At 43.2% G+C, this 20274-nt stretch overlaps 1 protein-coding gene across 2 annotated transcripts in view; it reads right to left on the bottom strand.

Annotated features, from left to right (window-relative positions):
- LOC310636267 (laminin subunit beta-1-like) overlaps positions 1–20274 on the bottom strand; it is a 94540-nt gene that overhangs the window by 49206 nt on the left and 25060 nt on the right. Inside the window, exons 4-13 of one of the 2 annotated variants that reach the window (XM_083355933.1) lie at positions 19703–19826; positions 17241–17314; positions 15229–15417; positions 10485–10548; positions 8174–8376; positions 7835–7955; positions 6719–6907; positions 5179–5358; positions 2033–2145; positions 1865–1944 (exon numbers count right to left, since the gene is read on the bottom strand). In XM_083355933.1, coding sequence (XP_083212059.1) covers positions 1865–1944; positions 2033–2145; positions 5179–5358; positions 6719–6907; positions 7835–7955; positions 8174–8376; positions 10485–10548; positions 15229–15417; positions 17241–17314; positions 19703–19826 — 1337 coding nt within the window. Of the gene's footprint in view, positions 1–1864; positions 1945–2032; positions 2146–5178; positions 5359–6718; positions 6908–7834; positions 7956–8173; positions 8377–10484; positions 10549–15228; positions 15418–17240; positions 17315–19702; positions 19827–20274 lie in introns of those variants that run through there. The other variant, XM_083355934.1, reaches the window with a different exon arrangement.

The following is a 20274-nucleotide window of genomic DNA, read 5'->3' as shown; positions in this document are numbered from 1 at the left end:
GCCTTGTATAAGGTCATAGGACACTAGAGGCAGCTTGCCAGCTGCAGAAAAAGGGGAATGCCACGTTCCTGGAAGGTTCAAGGGGAAACTGGCCCACCGCCAAGTCCCAAGGAGCGTTTGCATCTTATATCTCGAAATAGCTGTGTTGTGAGTTGAGATCTTGGCAGCCTAGTGGGAAGAAAATTGGCCGAGAGGCTCGGTAGAGGTGTTAGCGTGAGAACCCAGAGATATAACCTCAACCCCACCCCTTCCCCATCCACAGAGGTGCTCGATGACCCAGACATACAGCTGAATGTACAGACAGTCCTCAGCTTATAACCATTTGTGTAGTGACCGTTCAATGTTACAACGGCGCTGAAAAAAAGTGACGTGATTGTTTTTCACACTCACGGCCGTGGCAGCAGTCCCACGGTCACGTGACCATATTTGGGACATTTGGCAACTACAATGTAATTATGACACTTGCACTGACCCTGGGTCATGTGATCACTTTTGGCAACTTTCTAACCAGTGAAATCAATGGGGAAGCTAAATGCACTTAATGAACACGTTACTAACTTAACAACTGCAGCGGTTAATAACTGTGGCCAAAAGGTTGTAAAATGGGAAACAACTCACTTAACAACTGTCTTGGTCTCCATTATGGTCATATGTTGAGGTACTACCCTGTATTTCTCTATGACTTCGTCTCATCAGGTGATTGGTTCACCCAACCAGAAAGAAGTATAACGTGGAGAGCGCTAGGACCCAGAGGGGAACTTTTACCATAACTATTGCTAAGCTAAGCACGGCCTTGTGAGAGACACTCAGAATACAGTAAAGTGGACCCCAAGGACTACCTTCTGTTCCCAAAGCACTTTGGTCTGGTTCCTTGATAGTTCTCCCAAATTCATTAGGCCAGGGGTAGGCAACCTTGGCTCTTTTATGATTCGTGGACTTCAACTCCCAGAATTCCTGAGCCAGCCATGCTGAGGGGAAAGGGAGAGGTTTCCAAGCGGAGCCATGCTGGCTCAGGAATTCTGGGAGTTGAAGTCCACGAGTCATAAAAGAGCCAAGCTTGCCTACCCCTGCATTAGGGTATAAGTCATAATAATAATAATAAAGTTGGAAGGGACCTTGGAGGTCATCTAGTCCAACCCCCTGCTCAGGCAGGAAACCCTATACCATTTCGGACAAAATGGCTGTCCAGTCTCTTCTTGAAAACTTCCAGTGTTGGAGCATTCACAGCTTCATCATTTTGTGAAATTTCACTCAGTGCAGAAAGAAAGAAAAAAGTCTCCAAGCTGCATGAAACTTTATATATTATTATTATTATTATTATTATTATTATTATTATTATTATTATTATTATTATTATTATTATTATTATTATTATTACCTCTTTGTTAATTTGAATAAACAAATGAGTGGATAAGCATTTGTCTAGAGATATTAGGTCATAGCAGGGTTACAGTTCACAGCAACGCAGAAGCATAGCAAGGAGTATCTTATTAAATCATAAGCTGCATTGTTTACAGTCAAATTTAGAAAACATGAAACCAGTTTTTAAAAAGTTAACGTGAAAGTTAACCAGTTAGCATGAAAGTTTTTTTTAAAAAGTGCGAATGTATTTTCGGTACCCAAAAAAGCTTACAATCCCTATTTGTGCGCAAGGCTGAAGAACGTTAGTGCTGTTGCTGTGAAACTGCTTCAGGGTGTTGGTGTTGTTATGCAATCTGACCACTAGCCACAGAGTCGATAAGTGAAACACTATTTTCTGTCAATTCAGAATCCTCAGCTGTGGAGCAGCAGACGGTCTCTGTCTCGAGAGCCACTTAAAATGTTTCTCCTTCTGCCCTTGGGTGTCTGTTCACTGCAGTCCTACCTATTGTTGTAGGCACCTCCAAAATCACAAGCACAGCTTCGGCAGCCTGCCACATCATAGCTCAAACCCCAGTATTCAGGCTGTGAAAGAGAAGGACCAACACACTCATTAGGAACTAGGCTCAAAGGATGCACAGCACAAATCCAAGCGATAACAACCCTCACTCACCAAACACTGGTCACAGTATTGCCCAGTTACAAAACGCTTGCAAAAGCAATCACCGCTGATCTGGTCACAGGGGCTGCTATCTGTGGTGATCCCACGAGGGTCACACCTGCAGGCTGAGAACACATACCAATAGTTTCCACGGGATCTGTGTCTGGTCTTTAAAAAGTGGGGTAGCAACCTAAACCTCATGAGGACGGACAGAAGAGAATATTTATAGCTCAGCGTTGAACTGTGAGGTCTCTGGCGCTCTCTGAGTTTGCTTGCTTTCTTGCAGATGTTTCATTACCCAACTAGCTAACATCATCAGTCCTAGAAGGGAATTGTTGTGATTCAGGGTCAGCCTGTGGGTTCGGCAGTTGGGTCGGATGACTCAGATGAGGGGGAGGAGGGGGGTGTTGAAGAACTTGCTGATGATGGCTTTGAGGCTCCGCAGAGCCCCCAGCCAGGCCCCTCCTACCTGGTGGAGACCCAGCTGTGTGAGCCTGACAGTGTGGATGAAGATGACCCACAGCTGGCCCTGTTCAAGGACGCCCGACGCAGGAGGCAGTCAAGTAGGAGCAAGCATAGGAAGGCTGTGGGACTTCTCGGAAGGAGGCAAAGAGAGGCCACGCCCTGAACTCTTTATAAAGGGAATGTTTGGGGGAGGGCTGGTTTGCTGAAAGCAACCGCTCTGATAGTGTTTCAAAGCTCCGGTATCTTGTTTCATGTTTTGTTTGTTTTTGTAATAAATTTGGCAGACGTATTCCAGCCTTTTGCTGTCTGTAAAGGGGTTGCCTTTTCTGCAAGGCCGGTAGCAGGCTGGTACAGAACAGGAATGGGTTTGCTTTCTCTGCTCCCTTCAACAGGCACATAGAGATAAACAACATACCATTCAAGCGAGACAATAAAAAAAGAACTAAAAGAGCATAACATTTCCTTGCCAGCAATCTACATCCATATAAGCAGAGATTAATACTGCGATTAATACTAGACCCATAATCAAGCAGTACGCAATATTTCAATCAAGGAACTACCAGCTCAGACAAACAAACAAACATTAAACAATAGCCTACCAAGGACATGCCCACCAACAGTGACAGGGCAAGCCACTTGTATATAAATAGAAAACAACCCGACTTCCTTCTAGCACTCATGACGTTACCTAGTTGGGTAATGAAACGTCTGCAAGAAAATAACCAAGCTCAGAGAGCACCAAGGACCTCACAGCTCATGAATGACATGCAACCCTCAACCCCCACTTTACAGCTTGCAAAGCACTTCCAAGATTGTGTTGCAATGAGGTTTGAGGCACACATTTCTCTACTTAAACATCTCCCCTCCCCAAAGCCCAGCCTAGCAGACTCGACGGCTGCAAAGTTAGAGGGAACACCCAACTGCTTTGCTCCACCCAACATGGTACAACCACAACATTCAGATTTCTGCTAAGAGAATTCACGTAGTACAAGATGTTTCTTAGCCTGGCTCCAAAGAAGTAATTTCTAAAGAATTTTCATTCCACAGTTGTTTTGCCTAAAGAGAAAACACTGAAGATTACAGAGTGTGGTTTAAGTAAATATAGACAGAGGGGGGAAAATTGGGCTGCCTAAAAGATACTGGAAGCTGCACTGATAAAGCCTGGTTTCCTAATCTCTCTAAACCAGTGGACACATCGGGAATGTTGAGAGCATGTTAGACGTTCTCTCAAAGAATGGCTGTCATGTTGAGTATGGCCAACTAAGCTTGATTTAGAATTGTCCAGAACTGCACGTAGGTATTGACGCATTTCTATGCTACAAGGGGGTTGATGGGTACATGATTACAGACAGGCCAATGCGCACACCTCTTAAATCTCAAAGATGTGTTGCATGGAGATGTGTGTCCTGCAGGCTGATTGGTTGATCCGACTTCCAGTTGGGAGTCAGGCAATTTGAGGGCCCCCTATCCACAACATTAACATTAGCAGAAGTATGAATGCAATAGCTATGCAACTGTCTCTGAACGACAGACACATATGTTCCCAGACGTGCGATCGTGCTAAAGCCTAACTCCAGCTTTATTCTCATTTGATGTGAAGGCAAACAAAGCACCAAGTTTCACTTTTTTTGAATCTTCTATGAAGCCTGTCTGGGGACTACAAGGGCCCAGGCTCCAGAAGCACTGCTAAAAATCTAGATCGATGCTGGTGTTTCACTCTGCAGCGTGCTTATTTTTATATCCTCTTTTTTAAAAAAAATTAATTAAAGCAATGTATCCTTAGCACATATACACTACATGGGGTGTAAGCAGTGTTAAAGTGCATTGGCTTACAAGGAAGTCTTCAGATTAGCAAACCCTGGCTTGCGCAGAATAGCACAAGACCCTTGGGATAAAACCAGACCACTGTTCCCCTTGTGGCACACTGGCCCAAATCTGCCAAAATTGACTGGCATAATATAGTCTCAGTGACTATAGTCTCATGACTAACATTGATAACCTAGTTTATACATTGCCTTTGGTACTTAAAAGCTTTATGTGAAAATCTTGATGGTAGATGGTGGAAGTCAACATCTATACTGGAGAACCCATCCGGTGAAGACCACAACAAAGGGAAGGAGTGAGGCTTGGAATAAACGATAGTGAGAATAAATGAATGCATGAAATGAAACAAATAAAAATAGATGTATTGCATACCCATGAAACCAAGGGAAAAAAGGTAGCTTTTCTAGCATTACTGTGCTCTCCTAGGATTCAAGGAGTGTGATACCGTAGGGTACAGGTAGTCCTCGACTTACAAAAGTTCATTTAGTGACTGTTTCAAAGTTACAGCGGCGCTGGAAAAAGTGGCTTAGGACCGTTTTCCCCACTTACGACCGTTGCAGCATTCCCCGTGGTCATGGGATCAAAATTCAGATGCTTGGCAACTGGTTCATATTTACGACGGTTGCAATATCATGCGATCCCCTTTTGTGACCTTCTGACAAACGAATTCACTTAAAAACTTGGTTACTAATTTAACCACTGTGGTGAGTCCCTTAGCAGCTGTGCCAAGAAAGGTCGTAAAATGTCTTAACAAATGTCTCGCTGAACAACAGAAAGGTTGGGCTCCCTTGCGGTCGTAAGTCAAGGACTACCTGCAGTCTCTATTCCTGCAGCCACACGGTTTCCCCAGACAGCCTTGTATAACTTACGTTGGCAGCCGAGAGGATGACTGAAGCTCAGGCCATAAAAGCCGTCTTGGCAGCTGTCACAACGCACACCTCTGACGTTCTCTTTGCAGCGACACTGCCCTGCAATCATGCCCAGCGTTGTGTCTGTGTGACTGTCACACACACCTCCATCCAAAGAGCCTGCTGGGTCACAGTCACAGGCTACGAGATGAAAGAGAAAACGTGTCTGTGTGGGGCGGAAGACACTGGTAAACTGGAGAGGCAGAACAACGCCCTACCACTCTTCATTTCATCTGCAGAACCTGCCAAAGGCTCCCTAAAACCAACCCTCATTGATGGCGACTTCCAGAAATAGTTATTTGTTAGTAACTTCCTTCAGATGGGATCAGCCTCAGGAAGACCAGGGCTAACTTTGGGTTTTACAAATTTTTGTAAAGATTTTCTGGGTGCCTGTTGACACTTGGCCTGTTCATGTTTCTCTCATTTTCCCTTCTAAGGAGAAGAAAACATTCTTGGAGAAAGGAGTATGACACACAAGCACACTGGAACGTGCCTTTTGGTTGTGCTCGATGCACAAGAAAAGCAAAAGTTTGGTTCTCTGAAAAATGTCCAGGAACTGGATCTTTGCATTTTGCCACACAGGAGCTTAGACTGGCCCTTTCTGGCCAACCAAGTACAGTATTAAAAAGGGGTGGCCACCTTATTAAACTTCTGACCCTGCAAAAAAACTCCTGGTGTTGATACGTCACGAGCCACGAAAAGACCCACGAAAAGAGAATCCAAAGGGAAACCTTGTGAGCAATTTCAGGCTTTTGTTTCAATCAAAAAGCTCGACTGAACACTGGTTTCAGAACTGAGCTGAACTAATTGCTAAACAAGAGAACGTGATGGGATCGTAGAGTACAGAGTCTTCCAGCACAAAACATTTTGTATGGAAGCACCCAGGAATCAAATGCACAGACCTTTCTGTGCAGTTTTCATTTCGACTGAGTTCTCGCCGTTTATTACATAATCTACTTCAAGTCTTTTCCCCTGGAGGAAAGCTCCCATAGGATCTTACAAGCAACAATGCTCTTTGTACGGATCCATGCATCCTGGAAGTGCTAAAAAGGGTAGCACCCGATCACCGACAAGTTTAAAAATTCCTAGCAATTTAACTAATGGGAATTTAAAATAGTGTCAGGGTCAAGAGTGTAGTGGTGTAGTGGTTAAGGTCTCATGTTAGAAACCGAGAGACTGTGACTTTTTGCCCTGCTTCAGGCACAAAGCCAGATGGGTGAGCCAAGGCCAGTCGCTTTCTCTAAGCCCTAGGAAGGAGACAATGGCAAACCACTTCTAAAAACTTTGCCTGCAGGGACTTGCCCAGATAATCTCCAAGAATCAGACACAATTGAATGGGAGGAAGAAGAAGAAAAAGGTCAATGAAAAAACGGAAACTTTTCAGTTCTACGGGGTGTTTCCCAAAGCAAATGGCGAAGCCACCCACTTTCAATCGTGTATAGATTCAAATCGCTTCCTCTTTACGCCTGGGGTGTATACAAGGAGAAAACGACACACTTACGAATGCATGCTGTTTTGGCCCTGATGTCAGCCAGTGGGTTGCGGTAGAAGAACGGCTTGCAGTTCTGGCAGTGGCGGCCCATGGTGTTGTGCTGGCACTCATCGCAGACCCCACCACTGGAGTTACCTGTAGCCAGGTAGACGGCTATGTCAAAGTGGCACCGGTGGGAATGTTCGTTGCAGTTGCACTCTGGGGAAAAGACAGGAAAGGGATTCAGTTGCCTGCATCCTGCTCCTGTCCATTCTCCTCCATGGATACCACCCAAGACAACTCCCTGATCTAACAATGCTTACTCCAATAGAGCCTAAATAAACTGTAACACACAGACTATCACCTCACCTGAAACTTGAGGTCCTGAATTGTCTCAAGTCATGACAATTGTGGTGCTCCGATAGGATACTCCCAAGGAGTATCGCAAAGAAGCAAGGCAGCCAAGATGAAGGAGCCATCAACCGGAGTGGAGAAAGCTTCAGGAGTTTCTGCAGTAGGGTTGGATGGCCGTCCAAAAGAGGAGGCTCTCTGCCTGGCTTAACTCGATGGGAGATCCAGCATACTATACAGGTAGTCCTTGATTTACAACCATTCGTTACTGACCATTCAAACTTACAACAGCACCCCAAAATGTGACTTACAGCTAGTCCTTGCACTTATGACCATCTCAGTTGCAGGATCAGAATTCAGGCACTTGGCAACTGATATTCATTTACAAAGGGTCAGGGGAATCACCCTTTGCGATTTTCCCCACGTGGCCTCCGATAAGCAAAGTCAGTGGGAGAAGCCAAATTCACTTAACGACTGCATGACTCACTTAACAATCGTGGGGGGGAAAAAGATCATAAAATCGGGCACGATTGACTTAGCAACCACCTTGCTTAGCAATGGAAATTCTGCTCCCAATTGTAGTTGCAAGTCAAAAACTTCCTATATAGTTTAATAAATCAGTAAGTACACTCACGATTAAACCATTCTAAGGCTCCTGGTCTTGGCTATGCAACCGCACAAAGCCAGTGATGTTACCATGTGGATTAGAGACTGATCTCCCTGCTGGTTTACTGGTTTACTATGCAATCCCTCACTGCTCCATGCATACACAATGGCCCAGCCTTCACCCCACACCTTTGCAAGCATGTGGATCGTGGACCTCGGCTGGACTCCAAGGCAAGTCCTGATAGAAATCCTTGCAGAGCTGACAGTTGAGACCCTTCGTGTGATGCTTACAGACACACCGTCCATGGATCTGGAGCAGAGGAGACAGGTAAAATAGGTTTACAAGGCTTTGCACACCAATTAGCGAGAGAGCCTCTCCCAGCATAGAGATATTTTTTTAAAAAGAGCATGAATTCCTATTGTAGGTGCAGAAAACTCCAGATACAAGCTAAGCTCACATAAGGTTATTGTGGTTGTTGATTTTCTCATCACCCTGATTTTCTCCTTGCCTCCCACAGAGCAACTTACCATGCCTTCAACCGGGTTAGCTGATCCTGTGAAGGGGGCACACTCGGAGGCATGTCCATAACAGAAGCAGCTTCCTCGAAGCACCATCTCATATACCGCATAGTAGTATTTCTGCAGTACTTGATATCGTGAGTCTAACAAATTGTCTCCCAGCGTATGCAGCTTTGTGAAGTTCACCCGCAAGTTGGTGACACGTAACAAATCTGAGCAAGAGAGGGAATTGTTGAAGCAGTAGTTTAGCTTTTACAGACTCTTCAGCCTCCCCCTTTTCTATCTTCTTGCCATTCTCTTTCCTTCTTTTTACGGTCACAAGGCAGGAAGCACAATAATATAAACAGGGCCACCTTTTCCCAAATGTATCTCTTCCAAAGTGTTGAATAAAAATTCCCTTCATGTCCAGATTGGACAGGGTGTGATTGTTCAACACATCTAGAGGATGCCTTGAGGTGAGATGGGCAGCCTATAAATATTACAAGTAAATAATTAAATTGAAAAGCTGGCATATAACACAGTACAGTACTGTGTTATTGTAGCTTACAAAAAGCCCTGTTAGATTAAACCAAGTGCCAATCCAATTCAAGGTAGTGGTCAGCCTCCCAGGTCGACTAGAGTGGGAACATGACAAGTTTAACTAATTCAGTTTTATTATGAGCCTACACTGATAGAATCTTGCAAGTCTGAATGTACAAATCTCCCACTGTTTCTTTTTACTGTCTAATTACTCCGTTGTGAGCTCCTCCCGCTTTTATCTGATTGTTGCCTAATCAACATCTCTTTCCTCCCATCTACCAAGGTCATTCTCACATTCCACTCAGTGATCTTAATAATAATAATAATAATAATAATAATAATAATAATAATAATAATAATAATAATAATAGGAAAAAAATTATGAAATACCACGACTTGGCCATTGAAACTGCGCGATTATGGATGAAACGCATAACAGTGATACCCATTGTCATTGGGGCACTGGGAACTATGTCCAAAAACTTTGCAAAACACATCAAGAAATTGCAGCTTCTTGCAATAACTCCAGCAAAGCTACAAAACACTGTGCTACTCGGAACATCTTACATTTTAAGGAGGTACCTGGTTGACACCTAGGATGCTGGCAGCAACCCATGTCAACCATTAGTGCCAGTCAATTTGAGTGTTCAGTTGACTGAGTTTCATGTTTTATGAATAAAAGTTCTATAACAATAATAATAAAAAAGTTGGAAGGTACCTTGGAGGTCATCTAGTCCAACCCCCTGCTCAGGCAGGAAACCCTATAGCATTTCGGACAAATGGCTGTCCAGTCTCTTCTTAAAAACTTCCAGTGTTGGAGCACTGATGCCCTTTCTTTATTAAAAAGTCCTCTATTCCCTTCCTTGTTTGGGGAATGACTCTCGTGAGGGTGGAGGTTTGTTCTCCGAGCTTGTGGGTTGGTTTCCGAACCTTTCATTACCAGGCTAGGTAACATCTTCAGTGGAGTTTAGGGAAAAGACTTTCCTTAAATTCCTCTGAATTTCCTTATTTTCCCCAAAAATCAGACCGGGTCTTATAAATTATTATTTTTTGCCTCCAAAAGATGCACCAGGGCTTACTTTTGGGGGATGTCTTACTCCCCTCCGGCACCGACAGCCCCACCCAGCTGGCCCCCTTCTTCTTGGGCCGAAAGAGCAGCTTCATGCTGCAGCTGCATTCCAGCCTGCATTTTGCAGTCAAGCCTTTCCGGAAGGCCTCTGCAGACGAGTACCGAGCTATAGATTCGATCCATAGCTCAGTCCTCAGCTGCAGATCTCTTGCAGAACCGAGCTATGGAATGAATCCATAGCTTGATTCTCGGCTGCAGTGGCCTTCTTGGAAAGGCCTCTGACTGCAAAATGCAGGCCTTGCTGCAGAAGACGCCGCAGAAGAAGTGGGTCGACGAGAAGAGGCCTGGCTGCAAGGTAAGTGGGTGCGGGGTGCATGGGGCAGATTCATTCCCCCCTTGATTTTTAGGAGTCCCAAACCTAGGGCTTATTTTTGGGATAGGGCTTATATTAGACCCACCCCCCAAAATCAAGCTAGGGCTTATTTTCAAGGTAGGCCTTACTTTCGGGAAAACAGGGTACCTAGCCTGATAATGAAGAGTTCGGAAAACCAACCCACAAGCTTGGAGAACAAATCTCCACCCTAACCCTATACTCAAGCTAAGATTTTTGCTACAATTGCAAGCATAACTCTGTGTCAATATCTAAAGCCTTGGGAACCTTATTTAACCCTCAGCAACATTTCTTTTCAATTCTCAGAAGCAATTTTTCCTTACTTCCCCTTGAAGCCATACCTTGGATTTCCTGGCTGTAGGGGTTTTCTACTTTCACAGCTGGGTCTAGTACCTTGAAAATGACCTGCAGAGAGAGAGGTTAAAAGATACATCTAAGTTTTCCCTAACTTCCTAAGTGCATAGAGGTAGTTTTCAACTTACAACCACAACTGAGGCTGGAATTTTGGCCATAGGTCGTTGCAGTCGTAAGTCTAGTCACCGTTTGACCTGACTCAATTTTATGACCACTTTTGCAATGGTTGTAATGCAAGTCACCATGGTTGTTAAGCCAACCATGCAATCCTTAAGCAAATCCAGCATAGCCAATGGGTGTTTTTTCCTGTTTTCTTCTGGAAAACAGCAAAAAAGTTGCAAATCGTAGTCAAATAAACCTAGGAGGCTGCAACCGGTTGTAAATATAAGGAGGTGGTGGGTTGCAGCAGTTGCAACCTTGAGAATGGGTCCCAATTAGCTTTTCTGAAGTTTGTTGTAATCACAAATGGTAATTTATGCAACCAGTCGTATGTCAAGGACAATCTGCAAAGTCACTGAGTTCTTTTCATCAAGATCAATGTCCAAGGAAAATAGTTGGGGCAAGGCTGTTAAGTAAATTAGGCAATGACTTGGTCTAATAATAATTAATCATGTCAGCCCTTCAAAATAAGAAATCCAAAGTAGTGAATAAACTACATAAACACATAAAAGATATCTTTTAAAAAGCTGTGTTACACAGATACAAAACCCGGCATGTCATAATAACACTGCCACTATGAAAAGGGTTCTCATATTTAGTGGCATCACAGGGCACTGAATTTCAAATAAGACTGACCTTTCCCATCACCTTAATACTACAAATTCAGGCATCTGCCCTAAAATAAGACAAGTGAGCTAAAGTTAGAATGAGCTGCTGTTGAGAAGTACACTGGATTTGAGATGGGGGGAAAACCCTCCCATATAAAGAATTAAGTTTGAGCTGAATAGCATATTTTGATATGAAAAGGCCAAGAGATTTGGTCCCAGCTGGTTTACTTAGAGCTGGAAATATTAGGGAGAAATTCCTTGATATCTCTCTGGCCTGTGGATAGGGAAACTATGAATGCTTAGAATATTTTTTTCTTATCTTAACTTGTACCTTTTTTAACATTGTTGATAGGGTAGCTAAACAGAAAAACCTGGGGCCCAGTTTTGTCAGGGCTATAGTCATGTATCCAAAACTTAGTACTAGTAATCATTGAGTTTTGACGGACTCCCCACAACCTACTCACAACCTGATTTCAAAGTTATGACAGCTAAACACATGCACACCCTGCAATCGCATTTTCACATATTAGATACTTAGCAACCAGTTCACCTTTATGACCATTGGCAGCATCCTGTCATGATGATTTTTGATGGGTTTTGCCAGTTTCCGGCATATATTTTTGGCTTCTGTCAAAACCCGCCCATTTGATAAAATAGATTAGTTAAAATTACCATTGTGTTCTATTAACGACTGCCACAAATATGTCATAAAATCAGGTCTGGTCACATAGCACTAGCACTTAGACTTATACACTGCTTCATTGTGTTTTACGGCACTCTCTAAGCCAGGGGTATCAAACTTACAGCCCACGGGCCGGACGCATCATCCGGAAGCTGCGCCGACCCCATTGCCGGCAATGGCAAAACAGTCCCGATACGTCTTGCGACATCATGTGACATCACAAGTTTGACATGTCTGCTTTAAGCGGTTTACAGAGTGAGCATATTGCCCCCAACAATCTGGGTCCTCATTTTACCGGCCTCGGACGGATGGAAGGCTGAATCAACCATGAACCGGTCAGGATCAAACTGTTGGCAGTTGGCAGAGTTAGCCTGCCATACTGCATTCTAACCACTGCACCACCCACAGCTCTGGTGACCCATTTAATGATGCAATGTTCCAGGCTCAATTATGGTCATAAACCGAGGACCATTTGTACTTATCAAATCTGCTCTGGACTTTCTAGCCTGCTCTTCCTAGATGAGGAGCAAGCAAAATGTGACATTCTAGCTTATCTGTAATCTATGTAAGAAAATAATAATAATAATAATAATAATAATAATAATAATAATAATAATAGATATCACAGTTGTAGAGAACCGAAGCGTACAGCTGATTGATATTGCTGTACCAGGAGATGCCAGATTCAAAGAAAACGAACTGGGAAAAATTACAAAATACCACGACCTGGCCATTGAAACTGCACGATTATGAATGAAACGCATAACAGTGATACCCATTGTCATCGGGGCACTGGGAACTATATCCAAAAACTTTACAAAACACATCAAGAAATTGCAACTTCCTGCGATAACTCCAGCAAAGCTACAAAAAACTGCGCTACTCGGAACCTCTTACATTTTAAGGAGATACCTGGTTGATACCTAGGATGCTGGAAGCAACCCATGTCAGCCATTAGTGCCAGTCAATTTGAGTGTTCAGTTGACTGAGTTTCATGTTTTATAAATAAAAGTTTTATAATAATAATAATAATAATAATAATAATAATAATAATAATAATAATAATAATAATAAAGAAATAGCTTTGGAAGAATATCTGAAGGACAATGATGAAGATGCACTGAAATTAGTATATCAGGAAGGCTTACTGACTACTGGAGACAGTGGCGTAGCGTGGGTTGTCAGCACCCGGGGCAAGGCAAGTAATTTGCGCCCCCTAACACTTGGATTTTAGCACTCAAGTCTCTTCCACTAGATTAGTTAAAGAAACCCTTACCCCCTAAGCACATGTATTGTTTGTTATGAAAATACTGATGTAATTAAAGTAAAATGCATCTAATGCGGCTCCCCCAGATGTTGCGCCTGATGCGGCCGGCCCCCCCTGCACCCCCCACGCTACGCCACTGACTGGAGAGACCAAACTGGCCTACAAGAAAGACCAAATGAAGAACAGAATAGAGGCATGGGAAGACAAAGCACTACATGGCCAGTACATTAAAAAAAAATAGCTGGGAAAGCAGATAATAACAAGACCTGGCAATGGCTAAGAGCAGGAAAGTTGAAGAAAGAGACCGAGGGACTAATTCTGGCTGCAGAAGACCAGGCCTTAAGGACAAATGCATAGAAAGTCAAAATTGACAAGACATCAACAGACAGTAAATGCCGCCTATGCAAAGAAGCTGAAGAAACAATGGACCACCTGGTAAGCTGCTGCGAGAAGATCGCACAGACTGACTACAAGCAGCGGCATGACAAAGTAGCAACAATGGTGTATTGGAAGAACTGCAAGAAATATCATTTGCCTGTAAGCAAGCAGTGGTGGGATCATAAAATAGAGAAAGTCATAGAAAATGATAAAGTTAAACTGCTCTGGGACTTCAGAATTCAAACAGAGAAGCACCTGCAACATAACACCCCAGACTTAACAACTGTTGATAAGAAAGACAAAAAAGTCTGGATAGTGGACGTGGCAGTGCCTGGAGACAGCAGAGTAGACGAGACAGAACTGGAGAAGATAACAAAATACAAAGACCTACAAATAGAAATAGAAAAAATGTGGCAAAGGCAAGCAAGGGTAGTACCAATAGTAATAGCCGCCTTGGGTGCAATCCCAAAACAACTGGAGCACCACTTGAACACCATTGGCATTGACAAATTAGCCATCAGTCAATTGCAAAAGGCGGCCTTACTAGGAACTGCTTCCATCCTGTGACGATATCTATACCATCAAACATCCACATCTGCCTATCCCAGGTCCTTGGTAAGGACTCGATAGGTAGACAAAATGCCAAATCCAGTCTGAACATCTGGCTGACTGTGTGATGATCAATAATAATAATAATAATAAAGTTGGAAAGGGATCTTGGAGGTCACCTAGTCCAACCCCCTGCTCAGGCAGGAAACCCTATATCATTTCAGACAAATGGCTGTCCAATCTCTTCTTAAAGACTTCCAGTGTTGGAGCATTCACCACTTCTGGAGGCAGGTTGTTCCACTGATTAATTGTTTAACTGTCAGGAAATTTCTCCTTAGTTCTAGGTTGCTTCTCTCTTTTTAAACTTTTAACAAAAGGTTCTCACAAATCAGACGAAATGGACCAGTTTCCTTCAGGGTCATACTCCCAGTTTAACTTTCATATTCCCATGGCTACTGTTTGATAAACCACAGAATTGTACCTCATCCATTTCGCCCCAAGAGATTCACCTCCAAAACCAAAGTACGGTTTGCTGCTTTCCAAATTCATTTCAACAATTGTGGCTGTCTGCATTGATATTCAGAGCTTGAGATTCTACATTCTTACCTGCTGTTTAAAAATTAGTTTGAACGTCTGATTGATCTTTCTAGTTCGTGAACACAGTGAACTGCACTACAGTGAATCAGACCATTACTTTTTCTTCCCTCTATATTTTCCACACTGGCAGGCAGCCCACCTTAAAAACTTTCACAGTCCTTACCTAAATTAAATCTAGAATATCCTGCCTGCAAATTATGTTTGCTATCAAGACTGTAGCCCTTTCTCAGAGCTAAGTATCTATTTGTATTCTAGTCCCATTAGTCCTAATCCAGAGAGACAAACTGAGCTATGAATGAGCTTATGTTGCTAGAGCTGCATAGAAAACAGTGGTGAATTTGGGGGGGAGGGATTTTAATCTGCTCAAGTAAATAAAGACTTATTGCTTATCTTCCCCAGGTTGATCATATAATTACAGAGATATAATTCTCTGGTCTTCCAAGGGATATTGCCAATTGCATTTCATTCTACTTCCATAGAATAGCACTGACTTCACCATAGCTGGAGGGCTCAATCTCAGAGTATCGCTCGTCGCACATTGCTTGATTGACATGTGTTGGGATCTGAGTAGGAACTGCTGGGAAGAGCTTGGAGCAATTGAAGGCAAAGTAGCGATAAACTTTCCAGCTTTGCCCAAAATCTGATGAGCGCTCAATGAGCATGGCTGCAGGACGGAAAGTCTGAAAAGGAAGGAAGAGAGGAGTTAACGGGAGAATATTTGTCGCTGCTCTAGCTAACTTCCCTGTAAACCAATAAGAGAGGGTCTCTGCATTAAAATGTCCCAAACATACATGAATACCAAAACAAGTCAGGTATTTGGGAACAAAAGGGACTGACTTTTCTAGATGCAAGTTGGATTTTCAATCACTTCCCCGCCCCCCAGACCTTCTGCATATTTCATTCATTCATTCATTCATTCATTCATTCATTCATTCATTCATTCATTCATTCATTCATTCACACATTCACTCATTCACTCATTTATTCAATTTCTATATAACTGCAGCATATTTCCAGGATATTATGGAAGAGTTCCGATGACTTGCTTAAGAATATAATACATTTTTATTTTACTAGCACTTTTCTTACATATTTCCACCCGTGGAACACCTACAGGACTTGTCCCAGAGGGTTGTGTGTCAATTGGTCATAACACCTTGTTGGATCAGACGCTGCAGTCATTCAGGGAGTCCCATGAAATAGAAGGGAAGGGTCTCACATGTTTAATGCTTCCCCTCCCTCAATCAGGTTTTGACTGATGGACTGGACCCATCTAGCTCTCTGACGGAGGATCTCTCCTCCCACAGTCCCAGATCTGCTTGGGGGAGCAACCTATGGATGTTTCTGCCACATCCAGGGAAACCCACCAAACTGCTGCACCTAACATGCCCTGCAATGAATTGTTAGGATAGTTTCACTCACTGGCGTCATTACAAAGCATTGCTGACTGAGATCAGTCACACACAAAAAGAGCCAAGTTATGTCAACGTTGTTTGTGCTACTCATGGACCAGAGGACCCCCATATTAAGCTGGCTCTAAGGCTGTGCACTAAAGGTGAGGCTGAGCATCTCTGGATTGCAAATCCCAGCAACCCAAGACAGCATGGCGACTGCCTTGAAATTAGGCAGCTCTGGTCCAACAAATCTGAGAAGAATCAAGTTGATTCTAGACATAAGCAACACCTATATACCCTTCAAAAGAGGTTCTAGATTAAAAACAGAAATTCCTGCCAGGTTGGGTAACATTTAAGTGCCAACTTAAAAGTTAACGATATTATTGTATTAACACGTATGAGTTTCATAAGTGCAAATAGCCACTGGGATGCATGCATGGAATAATAATCAAATGCACAGCAGGCAGGGAGATCTCTAAACTCTTCCCTGCCTGTTGGGGTTTTTATGAAAATCACTTCTCTAAAAAGGGACGCGGTGGCTCAGTGGGTTAGGACGCTGAGCTTGTCGATCAGATGGTCGGCAGTTTGGCGGGTCGAATCCCGAGTGTCACGTAACAGAGTGAGCGCCTGTTACTCGTCCCAGCTTCTGCCAACCTAGCAGTTCGAAAGCACATAAAAATGCAAGTAGAAAAATAGGGACCACTACGGTGGGAAGGTAACAGCGTTCCATGCGCCTTTGGCGTCTAGTTATGCCGGCCACATGACCACGGAGACGTCCTCGGACAAGCGCTGGCTCTTTGGCTTTGAAACGGAGATGATCACTGGCCCCTAGAGTCGGAAACGACTAGCACATGTGTGCGGGGGAACCTTTACCTTTACCTTTTAAAAAGAGAGAGGAAATCATCCCCCATTGGCACAAACTTAACTTATTCCAAAAACCTAAGTATTTGCAGTAAAGCACATTAATTTACACACTGAGTTTTTTTCATAACATCAAAAATAGAACTATTCAATACTTTTGTCAGATACTTTTTCTACCTCCTTTGATGGCAAAACATCTAATATCGTCTCTACGGCATCTGTCAATTCCTAGTTCCTCAGCACATTACCTTAAATTTCATTATGAGGTGAGTAAAGTGGAATTCAGCTTCCAGGTCCAATTGAATGCTGACCTGCTCTACACCTGGAGAGGGACGAAAGCCAAAAATGAGACCTTTCTCTGCTCAAGTATTCTTGATATCTTGCACTGCTCAAGAAAGCAAGGACTTGCTATCTAGCACCACCATCCTCTTTCCAACTCCCCTCCTGTCTTCATGAACTGAAGGGTGATGGGTGCAGTAGGAATTTTAATGTGTCATGACATCTTCCCATATGACTGAGAACTTCAGTCATTCAGGATTCCAAATTATGTGTGGAGATTCCAAGAATCAGGTTCTCTTCAACAAACGATGCATCTTCTAACCCAAAGAGGATGGCAGAGCAGGATGATAAGAATGCAGCAAAAAAGCTGAATTTAGATAACATGTCTCCATTTCCTCTGGTCATGTATGGAGACAAAATCTTCCATAAAGCTTTGAGAATAGAACAGAACAGAACAGAACAGAACAAAATGGAGCTGGAAGAGACCTTGGAGATCTTCTAGTCCAGCCCCCTGCTCAAGAAGGAGAATCTATACCATTTCAGACAAGTGATTGTCCAGTGTCTTCTTAAAAACCTCCAGTGATGGAGCGCCCACAATTTCTGCAGGCTAGCTGTTCCACTGGTTAATTGTCCTCACTGTTAGGAAGTTTCTCCTTAACTCCAGGTTGCTTCTCTCTTTGGTCAGTTTCCAACCATTGTTTCTTGTCTTGCCTTCTGGTGCTTTGGAGAATAATTTGATCCCCTCTTCTTTGTGTCAGTCCCTCAAATACTGGAATACTACTATCATGTCACCCCTGTTTCTTCTTTTCTTTAGACTAGCCAAACCCAAATCCTGCAGCCGACCTTCGTATGTTTTAGTCTTCAGGCCTTTGATCATTTCATTTGCTCTTCTCTGAACTTTTTCCAAAGTCTCAACATCTTTTTTGTAGTATGGTGACCAACATTAGTTGCAGTATTCCAGGTGTGATCTCAGTAGGGTTTTATAAAGTGGTACTAATACTTCGTGTGATCGTGATTCTGTTTATAGCTCTCATCATACAGCACATTCTGAGAGACAAAGTGTCTGAGATACAAAGAATGTTGCCAGCAAGCATCATTCTCAATTCTTACTGAAATACTTTGATTTAATGTCTCAGGCTATGACCAGCTTTTCTCCTGAAAGTCTTTAAAAATAGTCTCATAAAGCTGCAGATAACATTATTTTTTCTACTGCTCTGCTATAGCTTATGCAATCTTCTTAATATGACTTCAAACTTGCAAAAACATTGTTGAATGAAAGACCATAGGTATCAGCATTCTGGAGAATGTCTATCCATGTGGTTGTTAAGAGTTGAAACCATTTACTGGCACATAATCAATTTTGTGCTAAATTTATATTCTGCCTTTCTTCAAAGCAGTTTCTTTGAAGATCTCCATTCATTTTACTCTCACAGCTTAAATCTTGTAACATAGGTTGGATGAAGAGAAAGAGAGCAATTGGCTCAAAATGTTCCCACTGCTGAAATTGGACTTGACCTGGTCCTAGTTCAACTTCTTAAACATGGCATCACATTGACTCCTACAAGTACAGTTCCCTGTAGTTCCAGTTTAGCCAGTAGTGACTGATACTGGTTGTTATGTATCCTGATGCAGGCAGCCGCATAGCAACAGCCACCAGGGGGCGTTGGCCTGGACAGTTTTGGCGGGAAACCTAGTTTCGGCAGGAAACCTAGGGCCAACCCCATTCGCTGGTTGCCTACCTGGCTAGGTATTTAAGGAGGCCAGGTAGCCCTTGTTTTTCAGTACGTTCCCCCCCCCCCAATAAAGAGCTGAACACGTACTCCGGCTGGCATCTCTTCCTTGCGTCGGACCCACTACATTACATTGGTAATTGTAATTGCACAGTATTTGGAACAGACTCTGTTTGGTGTAGTGGTTTAGGCATCAGACTACAACAGGGGTCTTCAAACTTGGTCCTTTTATGAGTTGTAGACTTCAACCCCCAGAATTCCTCAGCCAGCATGCCTGGCTAAGGAATTCTGGGAGTTGAAGTCCAGAAGTCATAAAAGGGCCAGGTTTGAAGACCCTCAGACTAGAAACTTGGAAGCTGTGAGTTCTAGTCTCACCTGAGGCACAAAGACAGCTGGTGATCTTGGGCCGGGCATTCTTTCTTGCACAATCTCTCTTTTTCACTTCATGAAAATCATAGTAGGGCTATCAGGTCTGGACTTCAAAAGTCGGAAAGTCCACTATGACAGCAAATATAATGGTGCCAATATAGGGTCTGCTGGACTTTTCGAGCCAGACAAGATCTGGCAACACTAATGATGAAAAATGTTTTGTTGGAGACCAACAAGATGTGGAGATGTGTAATTTTGGGGAGTTGCTGGACATCTGGAACCAATGAAGATGAAACATTAGCTTCCATAATTTCCAAATTTCTCATTCTTACCATTCTCAGACTGCCACCAGGTCTGTTCACCATTCTGGCCAGTAAGGTAGATGACATTCTCAATGTGGTGGCTTTCACGGAAGGAGGATGAGCGTGAGTCACAGATGAAGCATTTCTCAGAGTCCTGTCAAAAGAACCATTCTGGTTTAAATATACAAAAACACGGCACCTACCTTCAAGGACTTTCACGGTGAATGTTACCAGTATTCTCTAGTCCAGGGGTCTCCAAACTTGGTAAATTTAAGACTTGTGGACTTCAATTCCCAGACTTCTCCAGCCAGCATGAGGAATTCTGGCAGTTGAAGTCCACAAGTCTTTAAGTTGCCAAGTATGGAGACCCCTGTTCTAGTCAAAAGACAAATACATTGTATTTAACCAGAGACAACATCTATGGCCTGCAGAGACAACCTGATGCCTAGCGGCCAGGATGTAGCCCATAGATTCCAATCAAAATGCACTTATGTACATATGAGCCGTGGTGGCACAGTGGTTAGAATGCAGTACTGCAAGCTACTTCTGCTGACTGCCAGCTGCCTGCAGTTTGGTGGTTCAATTCTCACCAGCTCAATGGT

Source organism: Vipera ursinii (assembly GCF_947247035.1).
Source record: "Vipera ursinii genome assembly, chromosome: 2".
Lineage (NCBI taxonomy): Eukaryota > Metazoa > Chordata > Lepidosauria > Squamata > Viperidae > Vipera > Vipera ursinii.
The sequence above is the reverse complement of the archived record's forward strand: the minus strand, read 5'-3'. Positions and strand labels throughout refer to the sequence as shown.